Source organism: Grammomys surdaster, unplaced genomic scaffold (genome assembly GCF_004785775.1).
Source record: "Grammomys surdaster isolate TR1022 unplaced genomic scaffold, NIH_TR_1.0 328, whole genome shotgun sequence".
Classification (NCBI taxonomy): Eukaryota; Metazoa; Chordata; class Mammalia; order Rodentia; family Muridae; genus Grammomys; species Grammomys surdaster.
Genome location: NW_021604747.1, coordinates 2292701 through 2317284, shown reverse-complemented (window position 1 = coordinate 2317284; position 24584 = coordinate 2292701). Strand labels below are relative to the sequence as shown.

Genomic DNA, 24584 nt, shown 5'->3' with positions numbered 1-24584 from the left:
ACTTGTGGCTGTTCATTCTTAAATTCAAGTAGGATTATAATGGGTGTTTTTCAAATGCGAGAGTAAATGAATGAATGAAGGAGTGAGTGAACATAAAAAAAAAGTCACCAATAAAATCAAAAGACCCAGACTGCTTATTTTTTCCCCAAATAATGTATACTTAAAACAGGAGGGTTATTTTATTTCCTAGTTGAAATAGTTATGCTTTTTATAGTCTAGTCTGTATGATTTTCTAAAGAATTTTTAATTGTGTTCTTATAGCTTATAACCATTAACCTTTTCTAAAAACTGAATGTTGATTTTTATATTAAATTTATAGCTTTAATAATCTGCTCATACTTCAGTAAAGTGATACAGGCAGGATAGCATATGAAGATGGGGTAAACAGAGTCTGAAGTCAGGTGGCCTGAGTTCCAAGTCTGATGGATCACTTTCCAGTTTTCTGCCCGTGGATAAATAGCTGAACTCTTCTCAACTACTTTTCCCGTCTGTATAAATGTGAGTAAATACTGGTATCTCTGTACAGTTTCTTAGTAATTTTCCTGTTGATGTGATAAATACCAGGACCAAAAGCAACTTGGGGAGGACACGGTTTGTTGCATTTTACACTTCCAGGTAACAGTCCATCACTGAAGGAAGTCAGGGCAGGAACCGAAGTAAAGGAAAGGCAGTACTGCTTATTAGCTTGCTCCCTATGGCTTGCTCATCATGCTTTCTTATACACCCTGTATAAGAAAGGACCACCACACAGTGGGCTGGACCTTCCACTTCAGTTATTGAGAAAATGCCCTATAGACTTGTCTACAGGCTGATGTGCTGGAGATAACTTCTCAGTTGAGGCTGTTCTTCCCAGCTGGCTCTAATTTATATTCATTTGACAAAAGCTAACTAGCACTAAAAAATATCAGCTCTTAAGAAAGTGTACAGTTGACAAAATAAGCTGTATAAATGTTTTCTATATTGTTGTTTTATATGTAGATACACTTTTTGTAATGGAATTCAGCCATACAGCCATAAGATACTCTGTGATATTTTTTATTTTTGACATTTTTTAAGATTAAAAATAAAGGAAAAATAGCTAAACTATTTTCTCCCTCCTTCCCTCCCTCCCTTCCTCCCTCCCTCCTTCCCTCCCTCTCTCCCTCCCTCCCCCTCCCTCCTTCCTTTTCTTTTTCTTTCTTTTTCTTTCTTTTCCTTTCTCTCTCTCTCTCTCTCTCTCTCTCTCTCTCTCTCTTCTTTCTTTTTAAAAATTTACTTATTTCACTTTATGAGTACACTGTAGCTGTCTTCAGACACAACAGAAGAGGGCATCAAATCCTGTTACAGATGGTTGTGAGCCGCCATGAGGTTTCTGGGAATTGAACTCAGGACCTCTGGAAGAGCAGTCAGTGGTCTTAACCACTGAGCCATCTCTCCAGCCCTAAACTATTTTTCAGGGTCATGGTCAGTCTGAACTCTCTCAGATGTTCCTGCCTTTGGCTGTGTTCCCTCTTTTATCTATCATAAACTTTCCCCTTCCTTCCTTTTTTTTTTTTTCCATTGAAAGTGAGCATATGAAATGTAAAAGCGGTTTTGTATCTGAATGGTATTAGCAGGGGGCACTGAGGGTTTGGTATTTGATGTTAAGAACTATGAGACTATTGTCTTAAGGATTTTTCTAATGGTGTACATGACAAGACAGTATTGAAAATAGGTTTGCACCCTCTTCCCTGGCATCCTTCTAATGGTAATCCTCCTGTTCCTACTTCCTAGTGCTGGACTTACAATGTGGACATCAAGCTTGAGAATAGTATTGCCTTTTCTTTAGATGTATTCTATGTGTATGAGTGTTTTACCCACATATGTGTGTAACATTTGCCTGCCTGTAGGACCTGGGAACCTGGCTCCTTACTGAGCTATTTCTAGATCCAAGAGGAGGTAATTTTTAAGAGAAACTGTTGTGACTAGATGATGCCTTAGTAGATAGCAGCTCACTGATGCACAGTGTGCTGTTAGGACCCCCGCAGAGGTAAGTTCTGTATGGTTATTTAGGAGTGGGTGACCTAGCTTTTACATCTTAGAAAGCATAACATAAAATATTAGAAAGCATAACATAAAATATCTAAAGTGCAAAACTTGTCATACAGATAAATGGCACTTTGAGACATCTGCATCATAAGTCCTGCTGCTGTGTCCAATTGTGTTATAGAAAGAGCTTTGGGGTTTCACTCTGGAATTCTGAAAGGCAAACTGAAAGTGAACTGTTCTGTGAAAAAGTCACCTGATCAACTGTGATTCTTTTGTCATTTAAGATCTCAGAAGGTTACACTTGCTTTCTGCATTACTTTCCTTTAGTTCTGTGTATTGTCTAACTTAATTTTGCCCTCTGTATCTATATTTCATGATTTAAAGAAGAGAATGGTCTAGGCAGCCAATGTAGCATTTTTTTTTTTTAGTTATGTCACTGTGTCTTTAAATTTTGTTAATTATTTTTGTTTAGATATCTTCTTTAAGCATGCCAGATTTTCCTTCACTTATTTGAGTGTTAATGAGGCTGGGGAGTAGCTCAGTGATTACAAATGAGTGCTCCTTTTGAAAAAAAAAAAAAAAACTGCAGTGTGATTTTCAGCACCCACCTTGGTGCTGCACTGTAGGGTCAGGACTTAGGGGGCAGTTCACAGCCACTCGTAACTCCAGCTGCAGAGGATCCAGGGCCCTCTTTTGGCCTCTGCAGGCCCCAGCATGAACACGGGCACACACATAGACATATAAATAAAATAATTTATTTTGAATGCTTGCTTTGAGTGACCTTGTTGGATGTTCATGTCATGGCTAGTATGAACATTAAGATGTGTTCACATAGAGCTAGCTGGCGTATTAGGAAAGGACAGTGAGAAGTCTTTTTAGTAAGGTATGATACATTGCTAGCAGTTTTAAAAATAAAATCAATGGGAAGGAATGTGATTTTATTATAATTTTTGTTGCTGTAAGTTTAAAGTCAAAATGGGGATTGGTAGATATTGATGTCTACCCAGTAATTGACATTCACACATGAAACAGTATAGATTTCTTAAGCAAACTTGTTAATAAATTGCTACATGTAGTATTCTAGAAAGCCATTTATTTGAGCTTGAAGTGACAGTTTATAAAATTTTTCTCTTAAGCTCTATGATTGAACAGTTTTTGTTTCAGAATATTCTCATAAAACAAGAGATATTCTGTGCACAGAAAAAGAGAATGGAATTATGGCATATCTGGCATTTAAATACATAATATAAAATTAGATTAATTTAGGAATTTAAAAAAATTATGGGTCTGCCAGAACCACCAACTTCTAAACTTAGACTTATACATGTAGTATATGTTCAACAAGTAAGTCACAGAGGCCTTGTTTTCCAATTTAAAATAATGTTAACCTTTTGAAAAATGTTATTTTTATTATTTTTCTTTCATGTGTGTGTTTGTGTATGTGTGTATCTGAATTAATGCAACATGTGTACAAGTACCCAGAGAGGGCAGAAGAGGGTGTTGGATCTCCTGGAGCCAGAGTTTACAGGTAGTTGTGAGCCACCTGATGTGGGTTCTGGGAACCAGTCTCAGATCCTCTGAAAGGGCAGTAAGTGCTCTAAACCACTGAACCGTCCTCCAGCCCCCATTATTAGCTTTTAATCTCCAGAAATTTTAGAACAAAGTGTCTCTAGTTATTCTCTCAATGCTGATGGTAGAGTTACCATTCAAGTCCCTTGGGAGGGAGATTTGTAATTGTGAATGGCAGGGGACCAGGTCATTGTCTGCTACTTCATCAGCACAACATAGTCACAAAGTCTTGCTACAGCTGCATAATGTCCTGTTGGAGAATTGTGTGTGCTTTGCAGACCAACAAAGGCAAGCATGTCTGGATGATATTTTTTAGCATAACAATGATAAAATTTCTTTAGTACCTATTTGCTTCTTATATCCATCTCCTTTGCTTTTCCACTTTTTGAAATACTCTATGGATTTTTGAAAACAGTAAAGGAGAAAATAAGATTCACAGAAGTCTATTACTTATTTTTGTGTATGTGTATACGTGGTTGTGTGAGGGTGTACACATCACAGCACACATGTGCAGGACAGAGGACAAACTCATTCAGCATGGATCTGAACTCAGGTGGTCAGGTCTGCCCAGCTTTTACACAAAGAGCCATCTCCAGGCCTTCAGCTTAAAATTTAAATTTTACTTAATATTAAGTTCATTTGTTATAAAGTTAAGGATTTTGACTAAATTGAGTATGTTGTATTTCCAGCTGTAAGTTTTATGAAACACAAATATAAGTCACAATGAATCTTGGATCTAAATTGAAGTTTAAAAGAAACTAAATATATTTTATGTTGAATATTTATGTAAAGAATGATAATATTTTGGATATATTAGGTTAAATAAGCATATTATTAGTAGCAATTTCATTTTACCTTTTTAATGTGCAGCTACTGAAAAATTTAAAATCACATACCTGGCTCTTGGCATATTTCTATTTGTACTGTTTCAGATGCACAAGAAATCTGTGTGAATTTTGCTTCTGGAGTTAGAGAGTAGCTCAGAGAGTTTGAGCCAACTCTATTTGGTTGTATCCAATCCCAGGGATTTAATGCTGTTATAGAAACCAAAGCCTCTGGAGCTAATACAAAAAGCCCTGAGTGGCAGGATACATTGCAGCCGTATGCAGTTAGGTGAACAGAAAGGAATGAGGACATGCAGTCTGCATTGAGCCACGTCTCTGGTTTCCTAGTTTATGTGTGGTTTGCTGGGAATGAGACATGTCAGAGGTAAAGATTTCAAGATATGGGAGAAAAGTAACATGGACTTGCTAATAGGATTAAGTAGCAAGGGGTGTGGAGCAGAGAACACAGCCTAGCAGTGAGTGGAGGCAGGTTGGGATGGGAGTGCTTAAGAGCCTCAACTTCCGTCCTGGGATTCGGACTTAGCATTAAGCACACCAGTAAGAAGTGTATTTGTAGAGATTATCTAGTGGTACTAAGAAGATTGGACAAGACAAAGAAATGGGTCAGTGGACCTCACTGAAGGTAGCTGCAATCATTTCAAGAGGAGGGGGTCTGGATTTACTTTGGTTAGAGGTGGAAAGAATTGAAGTAATGGCTTAATAGGAAAACAGTAAAACAATCACAGAATGACTTGGATAGATGAGGATACTGTATTTAAACTGACAAGTGGAGTGGAAGAGGGTGAGTTTGTGGAGTCTCAGCCGTAGTATGCCTTTAGACTAATCTCTAACTGTAGCTCAGGAAGAGAGAGATGTTAGAGGGAAAGATGTCTTGCTGAAGCAATGGCATCAGATAAGATTTCCCATGCAGACTATAAAGATAGGAAGCAGAATTGATTTTAGACTCTGATTTCCATCGTAGCTTTCTTGTTTACAGCTTCCTGAGTTGTGTGAAAGTATCTTTTGCCTAGGAACTTGCTGACTGTTTATCTGTGTGATGCTAGACTTAGAAGATGAAGGGGTAAGCCAGGCAAACAGTATCTGGAGGGAAAAGCAGACAAGGAAGTCTGGACTGAGAATGGTGTATTAAGCACCCTTACAGTAAGCTACAGACCAGCAAAGCTGGAGGAAAGGATGCTGTGAGAGCATGTGATCTGAAAGGAGAGTTTTCATTCCTTTCAGTTAATTTATCTGGATATGCTTCGTAACTGAAAGCTAATGTGGCGGTGATATCTTGGTCACTACCATCTAGGACTTGCAGCAGAAACTTCCTGTGACTTTGGTTCTCTTGTGGCATGTGGACAGTGTTATTAATTTGCACCTGTTTCTGAGAGTTAATAGTAGTAGGTAAGTGACTTCATTAGTGTGTTGCAGGATTTGTAGAAATGAGCATTAGTGGGGCTTCAGAATTTTTCCTTGGAACCTGTTTGTTATTGGTGCTTAAATGTTAAAAAGTAAAACATTGAGAATAACAGTGTGGTATGCATAGCTTGGAGCTTTAGTGAGGCTGTGCCTTAAGATAGCATTTGGGTTTATAAGTTTATTTCAAAATTGTTAAATGGCTTCTATACTGTTTTCTAATAGTTGCCTTCAGCAAAAAACTTTGCTTTGGAGTTAGCATTGATAGATTTTAGCCATGTTTTTACTGTTGACTGCTTAGTAGAGTTTCCTGTTTTGTTCTTTATTGTCTATTAATTGGACCAGTGTTATAATAAACAATTATAGCAAAGAGAACTTTGTTTAAGCAACTAAGTTATAAAGATATTATATACATACATAATTTTTTGTTTTGGTTTTGAGATAGGGTCTCACTGTGTAATTCTAGCTGTTATGAAGCACTAGGCTGGCCTGGAGTTTGGAGGAATTCCTCTTGCCTCTGTGCTGGGATTATAGGTCTGTCTCTTGCCTGCCCCGCTCCCCATACACACAAACACATACACACACATGTTTTTGTTGCATAAATTAGAGTTAAAAATAATTTAAATTCAGTTTTGGAGCCTAGTCATTAACCCCTCACCAAATCAATATGATTATTGGCTATAGGGATTTATTCTGCTCAATAATGTACTTCTGAATTTCTAGTGAAGTAGGGATTTAAGAATCAAGCTGTATAGCATGTATTGTTTAATAAATGGGGTGTTTCTCCTAAGCTGACTTGGGCAGGATTCTGTCATTCTTTGAAGTTTATTGTAGTATATTTAAGGTAATGGCAAAGGTAAAAAGACAAATAGTACTTTCTATACCGAAATAAAGCTTCAGACACAGTTTAAGTTTAAAGCTCTCTTTAGATGTGCTTCCAGAATTCTTTCCTGGAGATCCTTTGAGGATAAAGTGGAACAGGCCAAGTCTTTTTAAATATAAAATCGGGTCATGTGCAGCAGTGCTAGTCCCAATTCAGTTGTTAATTAATGACAGATAGAGCTTATACAATTAACTTTGGATTTTTGTTCTCCTTTTAAAGGTTGATTCTTTTCTCTTGCATGAAAACCTTTGTTTGTCGATGACAATATACAAACAAAATTTTTCTTATAAATATTAGAAAACAAATTTTACTTTGATTCATATATTCTAAGTACTCTGTTGTAGGAAGAGGCAGCTGGAGTGTAGATTAAAGAATTGTGCGTAAGTATTTGCTTTTAGACTAAGGGGACTAACTTCACTGATTGAGTTTTATCAGTCTTCTGTACAGCAGTGTGTATGAGAATTTAACTAGGGCATTTTACATATAGAATCTTGACTTTTCCCACCACTGCTATTTTAACACCCATAAGGTGACTGAGATAGATAACTCATCTTCTTAGTGAACTCTATGTGTAATCTCCTCGGATAATAAAGCTAGGAGATGAGATGTAGAGAAGTTCTACCTATTCTTATTCAGAGGAAACTTGTAACTTGTTAACTTTGGTTTTTCTTCATGCTTTCCAGTGCATTCACTGGATTTCCAGTGCATTCACTGTGCAGTTTTATATTCTCATTTTCATATGTGTGTGTGTGCTGTTTTAAATCAATTACATATGGCCTTTTCAGATTTATACTAGACAGTACTAGCTATGCCTTTGTTCTTAGATATTCAGTTTGACTCTAAGTAGCAGTACAGTGACACCTTTGTTAGGAAATGATTTTTCTGTAACCAGATTTGTTTTTTGTAAAAGCTTTTAAAAATTTATGGGAGTATTTTTAAAGGAATTTTCACAAAATTTAAAAAGTCTAGGGCTAGAGAGATGGCTTAAACAATTTATAGCACTGGGTTCTTTTCCAGAGGATCCAGGTTCAATTTCTGGCCTTATATGACACCTCCAGTTCTGGGGGATCTGATGCCCTCTTCTGGCCTTTGAGAAATGTGGTATAGACATACAGGCAAAATGCTTAGACATATAAAATAAATAATAAGTTTAGTCAGGTGAGGTGGCATACAACTTTAATCCCTGCAGAAGCAGGCATATCCCTGAGTTCAAGGCCAGCTTGGTCTATAGAGCAAGTTCCAGGACAGCCAGGACCACACAGAGAAACCTCTGTTTTGAATTCCCCACCCTAAAAGTCATTATTTCATTTGTGTGCACATCTACATGCTGTGTGGGCACCTGAGCCACTGTGCGCTTTTGAAGATCAGTTCTGGAAACTGAAGACTTAAACCTAGTGTTGGTGGCACATGCCTGTTATCTCGTTAATCTGAGAAACTGAGGCAGGAGGATTGCTATGAGTTGAAAAGTAGACTGAGCTATGTAGTTCAGTTCAAGACAACTGTCAGATGCATAGTGAAATACCAAATCAAGCCCTGAAGCTGGGGCTGGAGAGAACCTCGGCAGGCAGAGTGCTTGCTATGGCATCGGAGGACCCAAGACTGACCTAACATCCATGTAACAGGCTGGATGTACCCTGTATTTCTTACCCTATTCTCAGGTAGGTGGAAACATGAGAGTTTCTGGGACTGGTTGGCTTCCAGCCTAGCCAATGAGAAATGAGCCCCAGGTTCAGGAAGAGACCATGCCTCAAAGGCATAGATGAGTGAGAAGAGGAGGACATCCAGTGCCTCTTTTGTCCTACATACAAGTACAGATGCATGCACCCACTTCCACCCATGGTTTGCACATATGCTCACATAGATACTCCCACAATAAATGAATAAATCATCTTTCTTTTTAAAGCAAAAAAATTGTAGATTTAAGTGGATTATGAATATGGACTAATAATATATCCTGTAGAAACTGTGAGGTATGTATGTATCTCTCTGTGTGTTATATGCATGTGTACTTGCCTGTGTGGGTCCATGGGAAGGTCAGAGGTTGGCATTGGGAGATATTTTTCAATTTCTTCTTTGCCTTATTTTGAGGCAGGTTCTCAGTGAGCCTGGACGCTTGCTGATTAGGCTAGGCTTTCTGCCAGTGAGCCCCAGATCCACTTGTCTCTAATCCACAGTGATGAGCAGATGTGCTGTGTGGCTGGCTGCGGATCCAAACTTAGGTCTCATGTTTAGGTCCACTCACTCTGATAGTGGCAGGCCAAATACTCAAGGCTGATAGCTGAATCTTTTAATAAGTTGAATGCTGAGTCAGGTGACTTCCAGCTCTTTATGTTAAGGTCTGTGGATTTGGCACTGTTGAGCTCCCTCTTGGATAGCCTCTTCTTTGGCTTTCCAATACAGCATTTACTGTAGAAGACCTTTACTCTACCTTCCTAACTAGATCCTTTTTCCTGGTCTTGTCTATATTTACATGGATGGTAACAGAGGTCATTAATTATCCTTAGACCACGTGCTACCTCTCAAATATTCTGTGCTCACTTTTCCTGTCTTTTCAGTTTTCTGGGGTTCTCATGTGTGTTCTCTTAACTTACTGACCAATATCTTTACATTTATAATTTTTGCCCTGGTTTTGCTCAGCTCCCAGTTGATGTATCTAGTTTGAGCATTTCCAGTTGGACGTTATAGGGTACCAAGCAATGGAATCCAAAGAGCTCTTCCTTTCCCTCCTCTTGCTGTGCAGTTCTCTATTGTGAGTCTAATCTATAGTTTAAAATTGTGAAACAAACTCTTTCACACAAATGTAACATCTGCATGATTATTTAACCTGGTTCTATCTGGACTCTAGCTCGCCCCACGTGTGCGTTCCCACCATTTTTATTGTAGTTCTCCTCATTGGTGCTATTGGCATCCCTCTGCCAACTGATATCCAGAGATGGGTAGAGAGGGATGCACTGTCTCTTTCCCTCCTCCCTTCCCTTTGATAGGGTGGTCCAGGCTGACTTTGAACTTGCTATGTAGCTGAGGATAACCTTGAACTCTTGCCTCTACCTCCCAGATACTGGGATTATAGGCATGTACCACCATACTTGATTTTGCTGTGCTGGGGTTTGTTGGCAGGTACACCCATGAAGTACATCTCATAATTGTATCCCTCTTAATGCTATAGTAGTTCAAAATGTTCTTTGTGGCTTAAAGACACTGTAATTTTTAAATACTATATTGGATGGCATCTGTGGTAGTTTTCTTTCTGTCCAAGGGGACCGTGCTGAGAGTTGAACTCATGGACTTGTACATGTTAGACAAGTACTTTTGAGTTACACACTAGCAGCATCAGTGTTTTTAAACATGGCACATAGATCATCCTTGTTCCTTTACTAATTAGGTATTCCTAAGAGTTTAAAACCTAACGGTTTCCTCTTTCTACTTCTTCACATACTTTGTGAGAACACATGAGCCTGTGACTGGTTCTTTTCTTTTCACCTTTTTGAGGCAGGGTCTCACTCTGCAGCTCTGGCTGTCCTGGAACTCATTATGTAGAACTGACTGGCCTCACACTCACAGAGATGCCCATGCCTCTTCCTTCTGAGTGCTGGGATCAAGGTAGGTATCACCATGCCTGGCTTCCTGCCATGCAGTTTTCTTCACATGTGTTTCTGCCTCCTAGCTAGCTCTCATTTGTTTGTTTGTTTGTTTGTTTGTTTGTTTATTCATCCATTCATTTTATCCCAAAGGTCTCCTCACCTTTGCTCAGGATGCTTTTTGCTCCAGTGAATATCTGTTTCCCATGTAACCTCAAGATTGTCTTATTATTCATTCAAATGATCAGTTAGTTTCACTTTACTATATTCTGAAATCCTTGAAGACAGGATTTTTATTTGTGTTTGTACATGATGCTCAATTCATTTGGAGGTGTTTCATTCTTAAATAGGGGCATAGCTGACCATCCTTTCCCCAAACTAGAAACGATTGCTCTCTGTCATATCTAACCAGTTTCAATTCCTTAGTTTTGTGTTTGGCCATTGTGTTTGCATTCATTGTTCATTCAGTAAATTTTGTTGTCTGACAAGTACTAATATGTTAACCATACTACATGCTGAGATTGTGTATTAATCTGTAGAGAATTATATGTAATCAAGTTTTGAAATTAGGAACAGGGCTTGTGTCTGTTTAAGTTTCTTTGGTGCTGAGGAGTAAGTATGTGGTTTGGAGCCAGTCCTTGGAGGGACATTTTCTGGGTATTCTCATTGGGTTTTAAGATTTGTTTTTAATTAGTTAACTATTTGTCTCCCTACTGTGAATAAGTGTTTCTTTTTCCAGTTACATTTTAAAATTATTATTTGTTGAATTGAGATTGATTAGATTCTCATGTATCTGATCGAGGGTAGTGCTATAGAAATATATTACTTAAATTGTCTGGAGAGGTGACTCAGTATTTTTTTTTTTTTTTTTTTTTCAGAGCTGAGGACCGAACCCAGGGCCTTGCGCTTGCTAGGCAAGCGCTCTACCACTGAGCTAAATCCCCAACCCCGGTGGCTCAGTATTTAAAAATACGGTATTGCAGAGTAGTTACATTTGTTTCCCACCACCTACATTGGGCAGCTCACAACCAGCTGAGTTCAACAATTCCTTCTAGCCTCATATAGCATACATTCACATAGACACATACATACGGATAGATACATCTTTTTTAAATTGACTAAAATCTTAGAATTTTAGAGCCAAAGGAAACCTTAGTGGCTTAGTTCAGTCCTTTCATTCATGGCTTAAATACTTCACGTTTGGATAGTTGAAGTGGTCTTACTCAGAGTTGTACAACCTTCTGGTGTCAGATCTTGAATAGAATCTACAGCTGTCAGTTAATTGAATAGTACTTTGGGGGTGGGAGAGATCTGTCAAGCTCATTTTGAATTCTGTTTGAAGGTACTTACTTTCAATCTGGCTATGAATATTAAACCATACCATTTATGCCCATGGTTTTATGTATTTTTATTTTTCATTTAAAATTTCTTGGTCATTTTTATGTGTTGTTTTGAAATACTTATCTGTTCATTTATTTTGTAGTTTTAACAATCAGACCTTGAGCAATCTGGTCAAGGAGTGTGCCACAGAGCTACACCCTCAGCTCTCCATAGTTTCCCCAAGGTTTTTTTGTTTTGTTTTTTTTTGTTTTTTGTTTTTGTTTTTGTTTTTTTCAAGACGGGGTTTCTCTGTGTAGTCCTGGCTGTCCTGGAACTCACTCTGTAGACCAGGCTGGCCTCGAACTCAGAAATCCGCCTGCTTCTGCCTCCCAAGTGCTGGGATTAAAGGCGTGTGCCACCACCGCCCATCCCCGAGTTTTAAGATACATTAGTATGGTTATTTATAAGTCTCGTTAATGTCATTTTAATTTGTAAATGTTATGCCATTTAAACATGAAATTTAAATTTTATTTCACAGGCAACCACACCCCCTAATCAAGGAAGGCCAGATTCTCCTGTCTATGCTAACCTACAGGAACTGAAAATATCACAGTCTGCTCTTCCTCCTCTCCCTGGGAGCCCAGCAATTCAAGTTAATGGGGAATGGGAGACTCACAAAGACAGTTCAGGCCGTTGTTACTACTATAACCGCACAACCCAGGAGCGTACTTGGAAACCACCTCGATGGGCTCGAGACGTGAGCACAAGCCGAGATTTCCAAAGCCCAGGAGAGCAAGAGGTATGAGTGCATCAGACAGAGCCAACCAGTAAGGCTCCCTGATTTTCTTCATTATTCAGAAATGAAACAGAAAGCTTGGTTTCTTGGTGTCAGTATGGTAGAGCATTTGAACCTCTTAAGATTTCCCCAAGCTTTCTTCAAACCTTTAACTAGTGTACAGATGCTATCTTTAAAGAACACTCACTGGCTCCTGCCCACTGCAGGACCTTCCCCTTACTGTGTCAGAAGGAGCTAGCTAGCACAGCAAATGTGAAACTCACAGCACTTGGGAGATGAGGCCAGAAAATCACAACGTCAAGGCCAGTCCTGGCTGTATAGCAAGCTTGAGGCTGTCCCATCACAGTGGCTCCCTCACCCCCAAAAGGATGCTTATTACATAAGTCAATGGAAAGGAAAGGAGGTCCACGGCTAGAACCTAGCCAGATACATAGAAACAAAGTTATTTAACTAATCAAAACAGTTTTCTGTGGCCATCAGACTCTTCTTGTTTTCCTGCCAGTAGGGATACAAGACAACCCTTTAATTCTGCTTAAGGGAAGTAATGATTATTCCTTTGTTGTAGTTGGGTTAGTCAAGTGTGAGGGTAATTCCCTCAGAACTGTGTTATACTCTGTTCTTATTGCCGCTTTCCTCTCTCTTCAATACCTCTTGCAGGCTGTTATAGAGACCTGACTAGTTACATTTTAGGGAAGCCCTGGTTTTTGTTTTTTGTTTTTGTTTTGTTGTTGTTGTTGTTTTGTGTAGTTTGGCTATGTAGGTAAAAGGTGGGTTGGATTGGTGGGATTCCCTGCCATTTTGTGCTGGGCTATCCATGAGGCCACCAGCTCTCACAGGAAGCAGCTAGCTACACAAATAAGTACAGAGCTCCAGGAAGGAGCTAGGTGTACCTGTCACCTGTCCTGCATTTAGCAGAATCTAAGAGCATTGTAGCTAATATTCCCCTTCTTGTCCTACTTTTCAATTGGTTATTCATAGCTCTCTTTCATGGTGACTTATAATGCTTACAATTGAGAACAAAAATAGAAATACCAAAGCAAAATTGCTTTTTAAAAAAAGGCTAGGAAAGCTCTAGAAAGATTGGAAAAAAGATTTGATACCCATCTTGTGTATCAATAGTAAAATCTTTATAATTACTAAGGAAAGGTTAAATTACAGAACAATAGAAAAAATTAGATAAACCCAAGAGCTTTGTATGTGTTTCTTAGCTTTTTAATTCTGTAAATGAAAGTGATTTGTCTATCAGGGTCTCAATTTATGCTTTCTGCACATCCTGTATAAGAATAGATATTTCCAAAGTCTCTGGACACATCTTTATCAGTTCTGGAGAAAGTTATGCACATGGGAGGTAAAACTGAGAGACTTTGTGAATCTGAAAATGTCTTTGTATTTAATTAACCAAATGCTTGCATGTAAAATTCTAGGGTGGAAATAATTTTCTCTCACTGTTATAAGTTATTTTGAACTTTACTTGAATTGGGCATCTGTCAGTTGTTTGTCTTCCTGTGGGTCTTTCCACACAGACTGACAGAGGTTTTCAGCTCCTCTCCCTACAGCATGGGGCCCTCTAAGACACTGGTGTCAGCATTCAGTCCTCCAGTGCCTTAGTCTTTGAATCCATCTTAACTGTGTTTTACTTTGCAACTGAGGATCCTACTGATTGCCCTCTTGAGGGAATTAACGCCCATAATTCTGTTTTGGAACATGCCTAGAGGATGGGCATGAAGAAAAGGATTCTGGTACCTGTCCTCTCATCTTTTGTACCCTGACCATTGTCTCCCAGTTCTATTGTTTCTGAGCCAGCTCCAGATCCTGCTGAGTAAGCATCTTGGTATCCAATACCCCATTTCCTGCCTGCCAGTGTAGACTACGCTCTCTTCTGAATGGTTAGTTGAGATGTTTGTTACCTGCTAACTCTGCTCTTCCAGTTCTTGTGGGTGTGTATCTTTTTAGACATAATTCACTATAGTTATTTTTGTAAAATTTGAAAGGAAGTAAGTGGCTATGTCTCTCTGTCTTATCTTAGAGCAGTGATTCTCAACTGACCTAATGCTGCATCGCCTTAATGCAGTTCTTCATGTTGTGACCTGCAATCATAAAATTATTGTTGCTGCTTCATAACCATAATTTTGCTACTGTTATGAATCATGATGTAGATATCTGATATGTACGATATCTGATATGTGACCCCCATGAAAGGGTCATTTGACCCTCAAAGGGTTCAGGACCCACAGATTGAAAGGCTGTTTTAGAAGCTTACCTAATGGTTTCCTTAGGTCAATGGTTCTTACCTGGTGACAGTTCTTTGCATGACAAATGTGCTTTCCAGAATCTTGGCAGTGTTTGTAGTAAACTAAGTATCACAGTGAGGGAGTACTACTGTGTTAGAGCCCAGAGGTGCCGCTACTGTTTAACACAGCATATGACAGTTGTTCACAGCAAAGGGTTATCTGGCCTGAGTCTAGCAATCCTGCTACCCACTTACCCACTGCTGCCCTGGACTTCCACCATGTCTGCTTTATCACAGATGAACCTTTAAGGGTCTCCTCTAGCCCTTAAAGCCAGCTGTTACATGCTCTCATTGCTGTACATTTTGTTTCTGTTTTTAGCTTCTCTGTTGTGTATTACAACTCAACATTAATCCTTAATTTTACTTTTTCTCCCTCAAATTTCTTCTGTTTTCCATACATGCTTTTATAGTTCCTTGTGAGTTTTTCTTAGTAATAGAATCTTTTATTTTTTGGTCTAGAAATGTGTATGTGTGTGTGCACACATGTGCCCACACATGCTCAGCACACACAGTGATGAGTTACTTAAGGACTTAATGTAGTTCCAAGTTGGCTTTTGACTTGGTTCTTTTTGTTTGGTTTGGTTTGCTAACTTATTCTCATGCTTTTGGGCTTCCATTGTTGATGCTGAAAACTTAGCTGTCATTTTATCCTATAAAGAGTACACTGTCTTTTCTTGCTAGTTGCTCAGATGAGTTATATCTGTAATCTTACTAGAATGTGAATGGTAAAATGCTTTTATTAATCTCCTTTCTATTGTGACATCCACTGTAGAAAACCAAATCAAAGGAGGAAAGGTTCACTTGTGCTCATAATTTCAGTCTGTGGACAGTTGGGTCTATTGTCTGTGGCTGTTTGTGGTGGAGAGCATCATGATAGGAGGACATAGTGCAAGAAAGCTGTTCACATCAAGACAGCTGCTAGGAAAGAGAGGTGAGGGATAGGACAGAGAGACAGCAAGGAGCCAGGGACAGGTTACACCCTTAAAATGCATACTGCCTGTTACCCACTTGCTCAAGCCAGTCCTCTCTTACTCATCCTTAACTCGGGTATGGATTGATCTCATCTGCACTGTTAGCACCAAGAGCTGAGAACCAAACCTTCCACACAGTAGTCTTTGTGGCTCTTCTGTATCTAAACTGTAATTGTTTTTATTTCCTGTTAGGACTTTGTCCAGGATTGTATTAATATGATAAAATAACCAATGTTAATTGTACCTCACAACTTACAATGTACTAAAACCAATTTATTTTGAAAAGTAAATATTTGAATATTATGAATGTATTCAAGTTATCCTAGTATGTATAGCCAAGTAAATTTAGTCTTTTTAGATTCTCACTCACTGCATATTTATATTCAAAGAAGAAAATCCTTGTGTTTCTGACTGTTTATAGCCTCTTTCATCAGAAGAAAACTACCACAGCAGTTGTTTGAGCCAGTCAGATAGTCAGTGTGGTTCTCCTCCCAGGGGTTGGTCAGAAGAGCTGGATGAACGTGGGCATACCTTATATACCAGTGACTATACTAAGGAAAAGGTACTTCTCTTTTTCTCCTTTTTCTCATCTAGATATACCTTGACAGAATCCTCATGAGATAATTGTGTACAGGGGTTTAATAGTAATAAAATAAACTCATAAGCTGGTACGGAAGTACATATGTATAATCCAGCACTTGGGAGGCAGAGGTGGGATGTTGAGTTTGAGGTTAGTCTAGACTGACCAGCAAGGCTCTTTCTCCAAAAAAAAAAAAAAAAAAATTCGTGAGAAGTATTCCTCATAGCTATTTTACAATGGTGTATATAGGAGTACTACTGATTCATGGTTTTGTTGGTATGTTGTGGTTGGGGATAGAACACAGGGTTCACATATGATATGTAAGCACTCTACTATCAAACTACACCCTGATTCTTGCTTCACAGCTTAAATGGGCTACAGCAATGGTGGTTTCATGGTACTGATAACCCAGATGAACCTTTGAGGGCAAGCCTCTTGTCATTTGCTTAAGATTCTTCAATAAAAATATTTGTTGGTATTTCTATTGGGGAAAGTTGAGTTTTTTTTCAATGAGTTTTCCAACCTGCTGTTACTACACACTCTCATAATGCTTATATTTCTTCTTCCATTACAACTGAGTTTGTGTAAAACAAAGACCATGAATCTAATATTTTGTGGTTAGTTTATGAATGAATATCAAATTTTTAAGCACTACCTAAAAAGTCATTTTAAATAGTGGCCGACTAGTTTGCTAGTTAGGGGGTAGGGGTTAGGCAAATAGCCCTTTTTCCTGCTTCAGTTATTTAGCCCCAGAATGTATAAAACTAATAGTTTTTACTTCTTTAGAAATAAAGATTATTTATTTATTCTCTGTTCTACATTGGGTGAAGTTCTCTTGTTACTTAAAATGCATTGAGTATGATGCATTGACTGAGGGAAATAATGAAGATTTGTGTAAAATTAGGCTAAATTGTGAGAGTTTTATACCTAAAACTTGAAAAAATATGTTTTTAATGTCTTAAACCTGTTTTGAGGATCTTTTAGACCCTCTGCTATACTAGCAGATGTATGTCTCCATGTATCTTTATGTCATATGTTTCTTACTGTGTTATCAAATGGTATTTGATTGATTATCTGACATTTGAGGAAAGAGGGAAGTGCATGCTAATACTGAGTATTAGACTTACCAAGCGTAAATGCGCTTTCCTGTTGTGCTTGGCTTTTTGAGCTCATTTGTTTACTTGTTACTTTGTGACTAGTAGGATGAAATTCTAATAATATCTATTAGCCATTTAAACTAGCCTTTATTTAAGTTACATATAAACCCGTTGTGTTTCTGTAGTGGCTCAAGCATGTTGATGATCAAGGTAGACAGTATTACTATAGTGCAGATGGATCCCGGTCAGAATGGGAACTGCCAAAGGTAAGAAGCCTAATGTTGACCTTATGTGCATAATGTCTGAGGACGGCTGCATGAGACTCATTGGTTTTTATTTTTTATTTTTATTGTTGTCTTTATTTGTTCTTTTAGAGACAAAGTCTCATTTCGTAGCTCAGACTGGTCTGAAGTTCCCTGTGTAGACCAGGGTAGCTTTAAACTTACTTCACACATTTATTCTTAGCTTTGTTTTATTCTTTAAAAAGCAGAAGACTATTTTTTTCTGAGTTCATTTGCAGCCCTGTAGTTCCCTAACATTGTCAGAGATGTACATTTACCACTTTCTCATCCAGGTTGTTCTCAATCAGGAAATCTTTTTGATAGCTTGAACTGGTCTCTTATTGTCCCAAGAGATAGGAGTTTTTAATGCCAGTAGTTTCAGCCTGTCTAGTTATCCGAGGGTCTTACATGGAATGGACCTTATGTCTTTTTAGGAGAAAGGATAGTGATCTTATTCAAGATCATCATCAGTGAAGGTGTATTTAAGTGAATCAGATGTGCGTGAGCACACACACACACACTTGACACTACCAAGTATGGATAAATCAAATCATAGGGCACAGTATACTATATATGTGTGTGTATGTATGTATGTATGTATGTATGTATGTATGTATATATGTATATGTATATGTAGATGTAGATGATGTAGATGTAGATGTAGATGTAGATATAGATATATAGTTTTTCGAGACAGGGTTTCTCTGTATAGCCTGGGCTGTCCTAGAACTCACTCTGTAGACCAGGCTGGCCTCGAACTCAGAAATCCGACTGCCTCTGCCTCCCAAGTGCTGGGATTACAGGCGTGCGCGACCACTGCCTGGCCCAGTTAAACAATATATTGATACTAAGATTTTATCAAAATATGAGGTGCATGTGGAGGATGAAAATGCAGTTCATCATATAATATAGCATGAGAGGGAAGGAGAGGTGGATCTGGAAGTTGTATTCAGAAGGCATCAATATGTACCTAATACTATGTTACTTTAGAAAAAAAAGTGACGCAGATATCTTACGTTAAAACAATAAAACTTAGTGCTAGATTCTTATTACAATTTATTTCATGTATAAATGTATAATACGCTTAGTGTACAATAAGATTTTAATTTAGATTTTTAAAAAGTTTTTATAGGGACTAGAAACATGTTAAAATTTGATTGTCTTTTTAAACTAAAGGTGTTTAAGTTGTGTTCCTCTTGTCTTTTTCTCTATTATGTGCATTTTGTTATTGGTATCTCACATTTCGTTGTACTTGTTTTGCCCCTGTGAATATTCTGTGCCTAGTAAATTGTGAGTACATTTAAAATTCTGATTATTACCTGAATTAATTTTGCATTATTTTTCTAACCACCTCGAAAGGCTTTCTAAACTATAGTAATTATAAGCTCAAAAGCTAATCAGGGCTCTATGAAATTTCATACATATGCTTACACAGCCACAAGTGTTTGCTAGAGATGATTGTATTTCAGAGAAGCCCTGGGTAACAGTTAGATCTCTTTATAATTAAATGTCTGGCACAGGATTTTGGTGGTCTTTAAGCATTATCATTGTTTAGTCTAGAAATAATAATCTGAAGATTGTTGTTGGAAAACACTGAATTGAAAACAAATACCTGTATGTGTTGACTGTCACTGCCCAGTTTCAGCTTTGTTAGATGGTTTGTACACATTCTCTTTGGAGAGTTAAAAAGTAACATACTGTGCATGGAAAACACACTCTAATATATAGTTAGTGAAATTATAATCAAAGTCATTGAAAGCTAAGGTTTGCTGGACTGATTTTAGAGCTGAGGAATTCTTCCCATTCAGGAAAAAAAAAACACATCTGTTTAAAAGTTGATTTTTACAATTTAAAGCATTTAAGTTTCCTATATAAGGTAGCACAACTCTCAAAGCTTTATAGTTTTCCATCTTTCTGTATGATCTTCTTAGCATTCCAGACTCCTCTATGGTTTAATACTGCACTGATAAGATTAATTTCAGATGCAGTTTTCTTTTGACAGTGATTGTTCTGTTTTCTACACAGTTGGTATATTCAGAAGTAGCATTTAGAACTTGTATGCTTTAGAAAAGCAGCAGTATGTCTAACCTTAAGTGAAACAAAGACAAACCTTTAAACCATTAAATGTAAAAACTATATGTGTAACCCTTATTTAAACCTTATGATAACTGTGGTAGTATTTATGAAGAACTGGGAGGTTTGTACTTCATTTACTCTTAGAACAACTCTGAGTGAGGTGACAGCTCTACTCTGTCTATTTTGCAACTGAAGAACAGTTTTGGGGTAATAAATATTTTACACAAGACAACACTAACTGTGTATGTCCAACTCTAAAATCAAGATCTCAGTCATGTCACAAGGCTGCTCAGTAAGAAAACTGAGATGAGACAACTCCTCCTGGTGTGCTAGCACTTGAGCATTGCCTAGTGATCATGTGTTGTTATTAGTCTATAGTAGATTCACATTTGTATCTTACTTATGAAGTGTATTTTGTTTTGTTTAGTATAATGCTTCATCTCAGCAGCAAAGAGAAATAATTAAAAGTAGAAGCTTGGACAGGCGGCTGCAAGAACCAATAGTGTTAACTAAATGGAGACATAGCACCATTGTGTTGGACTCCAACGACAAGGTAAGAGCTTGGAGAAAATGTGTTAAGAATTTTAGCAAGTGTTTGGGAATTATATTGTTCACAGTGAGTTATAGACATTTGTACTAATATTTATGTAAAATTTTGATGTTGTTAAACATAATTCTTAGCAAAAATGTTAACTTCTTTTGAACAAGTACAAAATAGTGTTTTGTTTTAATTTTTCCATTATGTACATATAATGTATTTTGATTATATCACCCCCTCATTAGCCTATCTTATACTGTTCCCACTGAACCCCTTCTCAACAAAATCTCCCTACTTCTATCTGTTTGCTTTTATAGCCCACTACATTTTAATTAGGGGTTCCTGAATGAGCTCGGGTGGAAGATTCTTTTCTTGAGCAAGGGCAGCTTACCAGCAGCTACACCACTGAGGAATATGATGCCTCCCCACCCCCATTCATTTATTGCCCATAATCCCTCAGGGAAGAATGAGACCTAAGTTTCTTCCTATGTGTGCTGGAATGCCAAGATGCTTAGTCTTGACAAGGTGCTGTGCCAGCAGTCTGCTGCTTTGAGCTACATCATATCCAGAAGTTTCATAGCACTCCTTCCTGTGTTCTTTCTGCACTCTCTTCCTTAATGGCCCCTGAGCCTTGGAGGGTGATACAGATATCCTATGTAGGGCATTGCACACAATAGTTACTTAATTCTTGCATGCAAGTTAATGGTTTTGTCTACATGCAGTGTGAAAATACTTTCTTAACTAAATGGCATGAGTTTGTATTTCGTATCAGTTACTGTACATTAGTTTTTGCCTTTCAGTTTTCTCAAATTATGTACAGTAGACAAACTTTTTTTTTTAAAGATTTATTTATTTATTATATATGAATATACTGTAGCTGTTTTCAGACACACCAGAAGAGGGCATCAGATCTCATTACAGATGGTTGTGAGCCACCATGTGGTTGCTGGGATTTGAACTCAGGACCTCTGGAAGTGCAGTCAGTGCTCTTAACCACTGAGCCATCTCTCCAGCCCGTAGACAAACTTTTTGTGACTTACTGATATATTATGTATGTACTTGACATACTTGAGCTAGCATGCACATGTGTGTTTGTATGAGTGTATGGTATATAATATATACACACACTTACACTATTTTAAGCCACTTTTGTTATCTTTGGTCTTCAGGAAGGTTTATATACTAAAGGTCTAATTTTCTCTGTCCCAGGAAAGGCTGCGATCCTACTCACTCTATTCTCTCCCATAATATTGCTTTTATCAGTCTGAGAAGTGACATTCTATGTTTCTAATAGGATATGGATTTTTGATTCAGGTTTCAGAAAGGATCTTAAACTTCTTCAGCTATACTGTTAGAATATGCTTTTCTTTCAGGGCATGGTGGACATATATCAGACATTTGTAAGAACATCAGTCATGCCCATTAGAAGGGGAAGGGGATGATAACATTGCAAAATTAAACACATTACCTTTAAAAAGATCTTTGATCACTTTTGTAACATAATTAACAGGTCTCCCATGTTTCTTTCTCTCTTTCTTTCTTTTTCTTTTTTTTTAAAATACAGGATCTTTCTCTGTAGCCTAGGCTGGCTTGGAACTTAGCAACTGAAAGTGTTTGGGAAAGGTTAGGTGTGGCCTTACTTGAGGAGGTGTGTTATTATAGGTAGGTCTCCCCACTACACGCACCTTGTGCTGTGGATCAGTTGTAAACTGTCAGCTGCTGTTCTAGCACTGTTCTTGAAGAGACACCATGATAAAGGCACCTTATAAACGGAAACATTTAATTTGGAGAGCTCGGGATTAAGAGAGCTAGACTCCATGCTCATCACAGTGGTAGCATAAGCAGTAAGCAGGTAGCGTGGCACTAGAGCAGTAGCTGAGAGCTTGTGACTGATCCACAAGCACAAGGTGTGTGCAGCAGGAAGACATGCCTGTAATGACACACTTCTTCCAGTAAGGTTTCACTTCCTAATCTTTCCCAACACTTTTACCAACCGAGGACCAAGCATTCAAATACATGAGTCCATAAGGGCAATTCTCATCAGACTACCACAGTGACCCTCCTGCCTTAGCCTCCAGAGTGCTGGGATTATAGGTATACGCCACTAGGCCTGGCTAAAATGAACTCTGTTGTTAGTTTCCCCCAGTATTTGGCTACTTTCAATCTTAAATCCTTTTGTAAACAATTGATTTTATTCAGCTCAAAATAAAGTGTTTTGTTAGTGCAATTGAGTGTAGTCTCTGTATATAAAAGTAGACTTTTAAAGAGTATAATATGCACACTTTCTGTATTTATAAGAACTTACAGACCAATAATGAAAGTAGACCAGTTTCTAGTTTTTATTTTCAAGAATATTTTACAACTAAATATAGACATCTATAAGACAAATTAAATGAATGGCATCAGTGTTTTTGAATTGTGTTTGAAAATCTATTAGTATTGAGATTAGCCTAGGTAAAGTGAGATTCCTAGAAGTATTAATGGAAAATACAACCAATTCCAGGAATTAATTACATTTCTAGGTATATAGAAAACTGTTAACTGCCATATATAATATGGCAAGGCAAAACCTATTGTTGAACTATCTCTGCTATCTCTTTCAATGATAGTAAAAATGAGTATTTTGGTGAGATATACTTTTTTTTTCAAGTTTTTCGTCATTTTCAAGGGTGCACATGCATGTGTGCACACATGCACACACACATTTCTGAGAGATTTAAGCTTTAATCTGATCCTTGAAGGCACCTTTACAGAGAATTAGTTCATGTCCTTTTTCATCTAATTGTCCTTAGGCAGCAGCAATGTGACTCTCCTGAGACCAGACGTTTACTTATTTTTAGTAGAAATCTGTCTCTTCAGGTTGGCCTTTGAAATAGATTCACAGCTAATTGCTTCATCAAGTAAATATTTCCATTTCTTTTTATCACCTAAGTATGCCTTCCTAAAATAGGGCAGTCTCTGAGGCTGTGGAGAAGAGACTACACTAGGACAAGCTTATACACAGTGGGCATCTGTAGCTTTAGTGGAATAAAATCCAGTATTATGTGGCAAGTCTTGTTAAAATGACATGAGTCCTAGTTCACAGGTAAGATTACCTTGAAGGAGGTAGTTATAGGTGTGTCTTTATTATGTCTCAGTGACTTTCCCTGTTTCTGCTTATGTATGGCTTTTACTAAAGCTGTTTATGGATGTGAAAGATGTGTATGCACATATTCTTACAAAAATACATAAATGTACAATTGTGTCTTTACTGTAATTATAATCATGTATTCACTATCATTCTTATTTGTGGGTTTTAGGAATGTAGGTTGTGTATCGCTTTTATTCACTCTGTAGTTGTGAATCTTTCAGTCTTTACCTTTTCAGGCTTTTTTAGTACACATAGAAGTCAAGTGACTGAACTCAGAAAAAGCACTGAAATAAGGTTACACTCAAATCTGGATAAACTGGTTTGCTTTTCTAGGGTTTGTAGATAAGATTTTAATACTTTGTCCATTAGTGGTGTTACCTTTGGTTGTTTTGTTGTAATATTGACCTTCTAAAGGTTTCCCTGTAAATCTTGGTTATTGTAGAGTTCCTGTGGGTATAAATTTACAGGGTGCAAACTGAAGATTTTTTTCCTAAGTGAATGAGTATTTAGATCAGGGTTTTACACTGTTAACTTGAAAATGTTCCTAGGCTTGTTGTCAGAATCTTGTAGTTTTATAAGCATAGATGTTGGGATGAACAGACGTGGAGATGAGTGTTCAAAGCACTATTTGCTTGGACTGGGAATTAGTAAGGGGGCTGAGATGACTTCTCATTTTCTTTTCCTCAAATTAGTTCAAGCATCTAGGAGAATGGAGGAAATTTAAGTAAAGTAGGTATTAGTGCCCAAAAAAAAAAAAAATGCTTTTCAGTTTTACCCTTCATAAGAAATAATATCTTTTAGCATTGACCAAACTGGCTGTTTATAGAACCCCTTGTTTGTTTTTATATTTTCGTAAACTTAAACATGTAAATATCCTCCCCCCTCAGTGCATCACTAATCTTTAAATGCTAGATTTCTTTGGCATATATTTTTATCTTTATATCTAATTATTGGAGAATAACTATAAATTCCTTTAATGCCAATAAATGATTAAATTTATTTTCTCATATTGCTTTAGACTAAAAATTCCATTTTGTCAATTACCACTTAATTCTTGTGACTGTTTCTAGCAATAGCACTTTATAATCATGTCTATCATACTAACAGCACGTTATATGGTGACTGATGTATACATGATCTTAAATAGGGTAAATTAAAAGTGATAAAATGCTATTTTAGTCAACATAGTTGCTATACAAACATGCCATAGGTTGTAAACTTTTAA

At 37.5% G+C, this 24584-nt stretch overlaps 1 protein-coding gene across 6 annotated transcripts in view; it reads left to right on the top strand.

Moving 5' to 3' along the window:
* Arhgap12 (Rho GTPase activating protein 12) overlaps positions 1–24584 on the top strand; it is a 91326-nt gene that overhangs the window by 42573 nt on the left and 24169 nt on the right. For 4 of the 6 annotated variants that reach the window (XM_028778186.1, XM_028778185.1, XM_028778189.1 and 1 more), the window contains 4 exons: positions 12139–12399; positions 16079–16219; positions 17520–17600; positions 20119–20244. In XM_028778186.1, the coding sequence (XP_028634019.1) occupies positions 12139–12399; positions 16079–16219; positions 17520–17600; positions 20119–20244 (609 nt within the window). The remainder of the gene's footprint in view (positions 1–12138; positions 12400–16078; positions 16220–17519; positions 17601–20118; positions 20245–24584) is intronic. The other 2 variants (XM_028778188.1, XM_028778190.1) reach the window with 2 other exon arrangements.